This window comes from Solanum dulcamara, chromosome 5 (genome assembly GCF_947179165.1).
Source record: "Solanum dulcamara chromosome 5, daSolDulc1.2, whole genome shotgun sequence".
Lineage (NCBI taxonomy): Eukaryota > Viridiplantae > Streptophyta > Magnoliopsida > Solanales > Solanaceae > Solanum > Solanum dulcamara.
In genome coordinates this window covers 64738858-64746418 of record NC_077241.1, presented here as the reverse complement: position 1 = coordinate 64746418, position 7561 = coordinate 64738858, and the positions used below count along the sequence as shown (strand labels likewise).

At 31.4% G+C, this 7561-nt stretch overlaps 1 protein-coding gene across 1 annotated transcript in view; it reads right to left on the bottom strand.

The window, feature by feature from the left end:
• Positions 1-4688: 4688 nt before the first annotated feature.
• Positions 4689-7561, bottom strand: part of LOC129889352 (endoribonuclease Dicer homolog 3a) — a 43714-nt gene continuing 40841 nt past the window's right edge. The window contains exons 24-25 of the mRNA XM_055964623.1: positions 5289-5400; positions 4689-5190 (exon numbers count right to left, since the gene is read on the bottom strand). Of these exons, the coding sequence (XP_055820598.1) occupies positions 4983-5190; positions 5289-5400 (320 nt within the window). The 3' untranslated portion in view covers positions 4689-4982. The remainder of the gene's footprint in view (positions 5191-5288; positions 5401-7561) is intronic.

Here is a 7561-nt window from a genome sequence, read left to right as displayed (position 1 = left end):
TAAAATTCACAAAATTAATATATGTATAAGTTATGAAAAATTTATGTATTATTTATGAATAATTAAATCATCCAGCACCTCTTGTTACTTAATTGGGTTTAACATGTTATTTTCCTCATAAACATATTTTTTTTAAAAAAAAAACATTCTTTCTCTTATAAAATATTATTTTTAAAAGGAAAAAGTTACCAAATACATCTCATTTTATCATAATTTTTAAAATTCTTTGTCATTTATAAAAATTACAAAAATTCTCTATCGGGTACATTCCTCCTCTCTCGGATATATTCCTCTCCCCTTGGATACATTTTTATCCCCTCTCCGATACATCCCTCCCCTATCGGATATATCCCTCTTCTATGTATCCGCATGTTTGCTGATGTATTCAAAATTCTTTAATTTTAAGGGATTTTTGTAATTTAAAAAAAAATTAGAAAAATAATATAATTAACTTTTAACACTATGAGATTTATGTAAATTTTAATTTTAAAAAACTATTTTTGTTATTTATTTATTTTAGTTTAAAATCTCTTTAACTAATAAAAACTGGGAAGTAATTTCTTCTTCTTAATGTTGTTTTATCAATTAAAATAAAATAATTTATATTTTTAAATTAATAATATATATGACATATATTATCAGTTAAAAAAGTACATAAGATTATTCTATTTTGTTAAAAAAGTACATGTGAGTTTTTCAATTTTGTTTATATGAAAATTTCATTTTAAATCAAACTTTTAAGAAATAAAAAGCTACCCATTTTAATCAGTTTGTTGATCCACCCAACTTGACCCGACCGGCTAAAATTATATAAGTCAAATATATATCCTTTCATTTTTTTCATTCTCTCCTAAACCATTCCTATTAATATTTTATTTTGAAAATATTATCTGTAATAACAATGGTAATTCAAACCATAAGAGATAATGAAATCTGTCAAATGAATGGATTATTTTTTGAAAAAATTATCTATTTACACATGTTATATTACCATATTTACTAATATTCCCCACAATTTGTAAAAATCTCAACAATTCCTTTTTTTTTAACTCTCTCTCCATCTCACAAATACATCACATTTAACTTCTCTCAACTACCCTAAATTCACGTCTAATTTCAAGCTTGAGCTTCGACAGTTTTTATTTTGAATTTCAATCCAAGTATTACTCAATTTCAAGCTTCTAAGTAAGGTATATTCAAGTTTTTCCTTATCTGGAATCTCATTTCAATCTCACCTCCTTCGATTTCCATTGATTTCTTCTATAATTTTTTGTTGTTTTTACTCTTATTGTTCACTGATACATATGGAATCCGTTCCATTTTTTAGTGTTGGTTTCACACAGTTGAATAAAAATCAAGGAATTCTTATTTCACCGGGTTCTGATTCATCTTGGGAAGGTTAACACGAGATTAGATCCAAACTTCGTAACGGTCCAGTAGTTATGGATAAGTTACGTTCGAAATTGAATTCGAAATCTCCAGTTCAACATGCACCCAAAGAAGTAGAGAAAAAGATTGAAGGGGTTACAACACGCCCTAATCTCCCAAAAGTATGAATTCATCTAAGCTTTGTTCTATTTTTTTTTTAAAATCTCGATTTTTCTAATACATTTCAATGTACCTTTCTTAATGTTCCTATTTTGATACTTAAGCTTCTGATATGGCTTTTTATTATTGTTCTGATATATAAGGTCTAATATTTTTTATAATTTTCTGATATATCAAGTACTAATCAAAATACATAAGGCATTTCTTACTTTAGCATTGTTTACGATACATTAATTTCTGCTTTTTCTATTATTTTTAAAATCTAAAGGCAAAATAAAGTGTCTCATATCAATATACATAAGCTCTATATGTATAATGATTAGCCATGCATCTGATTCATAAGGTCACTTTTGTATCATCTATTCTAATGTATCATATCAGATGTACAATATATCAAGTTCAAGTTGTATTTAATCATTTTTTCTGTCAATGTAGGGATTGAAGTACGTCATCAAAAAGATTCCTTTCCACTCTTTGAGATTCGGCACTGCATATACGGCTAATTTTATTGATGATTTCAAATCATCAATAGGTGAAGAAGCAATAGAGTTATTTAGGCAATTTAGCAGATGTTGTTGAATATAAATTTTTGTTCGTGATACATAACCTTTCTAATATGTGGTGCATTGTAACAATGCTTATGTATCAGCCCTAACTCTGTCGAATGGTCATGTATCAGTTATCAATGTATCAAACTCATATATAAGATGAAAGTTTATGTATCAGATTCTCATGTATCAAACTTTACTGCTTCTGATACATTTACAACCTATATCAATATAAGATGTTATGTATCAACCATAAATCAGTTGAAAGCTAATACAATAATCTTTAATGTATCAACCCAAACTCTGTTGAATGGTCATGTATCAGTTATCAATGTATCAACCCTAACTCTACCGAATGGTCATGTATCAGTTATCAATGTATCAAACTCAAATATAAGATGAAAGTTTATTTATCAGATTTTCATGTATCAAACTTTACTGCTTCTGATACATTTACAACTTATATCAATACAAGATGTTATGTATCAACCATAAATCAGTTGAAAGCTAATACAATAATCTTCAATGTATCAACCATAAATCTGTTGAATGGTCATGCATCAGTTATTAATGTATCAAACTCAAATATAAGATGAAAGTTTATGTATCAGATTCTCATGTATCAAACTTTACTGCTTTTGATACATCTACAATTTATATCAATACGAGATGTTTTGTATCAACCATAAATCAATTGAAAGCTAATACAACAATCTTCAATGTATCAACCCTAACTCTGTCGAATGATCATGTATCAGTTATCAATGTATCAAATTCAACTATAAGATGAAAGTTTATGTATCAAATTCTCATGTATCAAATTTTACTGCTTCTGATACATCTACAACAACACACCTGTAGTGTCTTGTATCAAATAATCCTAAATCAATCCTGTCACCCACTACGATTCCATCAATTTTGTATTGTTCATAACTCACCTCGGATTGCCAAACTCTAGAATGTCTCAATAGAATCGAGATATTCATCTCTAATTGCTTGATGAATTTTGAATTTTGGATTGAAGTTCGGTACGATCCTATGCTTTTTTTTTGAATTTTTCAAGTCCCTCATAACTGTTACGCTTTGTATGGGTTAATTCCCTTATTTAACTAAGTAATTGACTGAAAGAAGAAAACTTAACTTGATTTACATTACCTTTCCATAAAAAAATCAACAGCATTAATTATTATGTATCAAAACGTGATGTATCAGACGTACTACTGATGTATTAGAAATCTGAAAAAAATCTGAGAAATCGGATAATTTAAGAAAAAGTAAAGATAAATTGTAATTGGGCTTTTTCACTATGGAATTTAAGTAAAATCTACTTAATTTTTAGGTCAACTGCGGTTTAGGTTATATAGAGGCTTTCTTTTTCCGTCCAAAATACAAGAAATTTTGCTAAACATAATCTTCTTCCAAACATTGTGTTGGTTTACAAACATTTAATTTGATTGAATTAAAGTTTTGCTTACAAAACATAATCTTATTCCAAATTGTTGTAACATATTTCCTAACACAAAATTGTAATGAAGAGTTCATTAAATTGTATTGGTGCAGATATTCGACGAATCAGATTCTAATGAAGCCATGTTCATAAAAAAATTCCATATTACCAAAAATTAAATGAAAAAATCATATAAAATGATTGAGTGATTTTATACTGAAATATCAAAAGTTGAGTAACTTTTGTTATTAAGCAAAAAAATGTGATTTTCTGAGTGAACGACCCTTAGTTAAACGACCTTCTAAACACTTAACTCCAGTTTTATGAGATAACAAGAGGAAATACTTCTGTTTTAGTTTGATATGATTTTATTTTTTGGGTCAAAAATTGACACAAAGTTTTAGACTAGCAGAATCCTGTCTTTATATAACTACGTTAATTTGATTTTATGCAACAATTTTATACTCTTTGCCTTTTCTTTTTTAAAAAATAAAAATCTAACATATCCACCAAGAAAACCTAAATCATGCGAGACAACCAGAGTAAGAACTAAAGATATATAAACTAGTTAAACCATATGAAGACAAATGTTGCGTTGCAATTAGCCTGTTTCCAAGGATGTTTTTGGCAAATTACACTTTTTAGAAATGTTAATTAGAATATAGACATAATACATAAGCAAAATATTTAAACTTGGCTTCAACTAACAAGTAAGCATTCCAACTTTGAGAGTGCATATCTAGACACCCCAACTGACAACTAAACACTCCCAACTCATCCCTACTCTGTCTCGTGGACACCTAACAATGATGTGACACATCAATTTTGGAAATGTCTAGATGATCATTTTATAAGTTGGAATGTTCATCTGACACAGTGAAGGCAAGTTGAGGTGTCTAAATGTGCACTCAAAGTTGAAGTTTTTACTTTGTCATTTGAGTGTCTTATTATGCCTAGAATATACAGACGTTGGCAAAATAATTGAATTATAGCCACAACTTTGAAAGTAAATCGTAGAACTGCAAGAATCCAACTTCAGGGCAATGTAAGATTTGAAGTTCAAATAGTCCTAGAGTTCACTAGGTACACGTTTTGAACTCTAGGCCATGATCCTGAAGTTTCACTTGTAACATAAGTGCTGCACATGAAAAAGGAAATCCCAATAGATTAGTCAAATCAAGGATTAAATAGGGGGCCATAAGAACGATCCCTGTTGTACACTTCAGAAAGTTTATCCCTATTTTCAATTGGATTTCCAATAATGCTGGAACAGAAACAATGACCTCCTGATACGCAAGAATTGAGATTGGTACTACTTCTCAATGCAAATATACACCACAATTTCTGGATTTCCCTACCTAAGAGGTAGACCTAAAATGCTATATGCTAAAAATTCTACGCCCTAGTGCGAGATTGTGAGAATTTACACTAACGACAATTCATTGATTTCCAATGACTATTTTTCCCTGTCGTTCTAGCTCATATAACATGCAAAGTGCCGCTGAATCAAGTGAACTTTTCTTATCAGCTCTTTCATCCCCAGTAAGCTCTATGAAACCATAATCAGGTATTGTCAGAGAGATTTGAGATGCAAAAGTGTTGTAAACCTTCCTTTTATCAGAGCCTTCACCACATTCAATAAGTGATCTGGCCAGAAATTACACTCAATAAGCAACAATCTAGGAAACAGTTCGATAAAAACAAGAAGGAAAGAACTGGTTAGCAGATAAACTGGCTTTACTTACTTGGATGTACGCTCTATTGATTCAAAACTAGGCATTGGCCACTGCAGTTTCTTGCATAGTTCATAAAGTGATATGCGAGGTCCACCCCTTTTCATGTTGATTGGCCCAATTACTGCCAAGTAAAAGAGAGAAGACCATTAAATCCAAAAGTTCAAGGTGATTCACATCAGCAGACTTTTCGAAAACTAACTTTTCTTTAATTATCTAACTTTGGGATATATTCTGACAAATCAAAGGGCGGGGAATGGTTACAATGGTTTAAGAACATATTTGTGAGTTTTCATGTTCAGAGAGCTACATGCATTGTTTAAAAGGAGTAAACTTCAGGAGCTGAAACTCAGGTCATTCCGGATCCTGCTTTCCTTTTTGTAGAAAATGGAATTGAGGTGAGCAGTGTGGATATTCAAGGTTAAGAGACTCAGAATCCCCCATTATGTGTTGGTGAAACTTATTGAACTAGGTATTCCAATTTCTTTGAATTTTTTCAACTTCAAGGACTTACATTTCCCCATTATGCAACGCTTCACTGGTGAGGTACTGATCCGAAAGAGCGACATAAAACAAACCACAATAAAGTAATGCATGGTTACATTAAAAATTTAAATCTCTAAGATGGATAACCATTAGTTTTACACGAGGGAATTATAAAATTCTGGAAACTGCCTCAACAAAAATTTCAATCCAAGTGCTGTAACTTTTGTTGGATTCACAAGGAGACAGGTGCAAGATTCACCAAGAAGACAGGTGGATGCTGGGGCTTTTCACATTGTCACAGAAAGGAATTGATATATAGCTGAAAAACAGGCAGCTCTAGAGAGGCTTAAGGGCAAGACTTTGAGCCCCATTGCTTCACAATTCTACTGCTCAGAGGAGCAAATGGATATTGGTACCTATACCATGTGCCTCAGATTGTGATACTTTGGGAAGGGGCCCTCATTGGACAAATCTGACGAAGAAGACAGATTTGAGAGGTAAGAGGGAGCAAGGTGTTCTTAAGGATGAAATATTTCGAAAAAATGATGAGGAAGCTGGGAGTGGAAGGACCAAGGCAAGTATATAAATAAGAGGTAAAAATGCTACTGGGAAGCAGAAATTGACCCCTGACTAATGAGCTGACCTTTTGATATCCATGCAAATGAAGAACAGCAAGGGAAACGAGTGAGGGTATTGAGGAGAGAGGCAACATGGAATGGGGAATGGAATCTCAGGAAAAAGGTATTAGCAAACGGTTTGAAGCAGTTGTGACAGTCCAGTTAATGCAGATGTTTGGTAACCTTTTGCAAAGTATAGGGTACATATACTTCTGTATGGATCCTTTATGGAGGAAATTCTCTTTTCAATCAATGTCTTATTACCTTGTAAATAGAAGTTATGCATAAGTAGCAACTTTAGCATATTCAGCGGAAGCCACTTTTCAGCATATAATGAGCTAAACAGAAATGTAGCAAATTGTAGTAGAACTAAAGGAATTATCGCTGACTATTAGGCTTCAACGTCAATACAATGCATTATACTCCCTTCATTTCAATTTGATTGTCTTACTTTTTAGTTTGTTTCAAAAAGAATATCTCTTTTCTTTGTTGGCAACTCTTTAATTTCAACTTTCCACATGATATGTTTAAGATTCAATGTATCTATAGTTTAAGACCACAAGATTCAAAAGTTTTCTATATTTTCTTAAACACCATGCCAAGTCAAAACCAGACAAACAAATTGAAATGGTGGGAGCACTTAATTTCAAATCTGATTGACCTTTTCAAGGATATTGATTGTTGTTTGTGAAGTATCATCTTGCCACTGTATTAGAATGGTCATTTATTCCGCTTTCAAACGAGATAATAAGTGTAACTATAGAATAATAGGTACTTTGCATTGACTTAATTACATATAGCCCTTTCCAAAATGTTTGGCCCCTTCTCCTCAAATAGAAACCTTCAGAAACTAAGTGTACTTCAATTATTCATCTTGATGAGACATTCTTTCACCTAATACATTATTAAAATTTGACTGTTACATGAAAAACTTCTCTATCTTGCTCCAGTTAACAATGTATGCAATTCTCCTTTAATCTTGGCTAGTCAAACAAAATCATCTATATATAGAAGGATATATATCTACGTAAACATAAGATAAAAATACTATTTATTCTGATTGAGCTCCAGATTCTTGTATGCTAAACCCTAAACAGATATGCCCTAGAAAATCAAATAAAGTGATAATCGTTGAACGGTTATGTTGGTGCTGGTAGTAGATGGCCATTTCTTGCTAAGTTT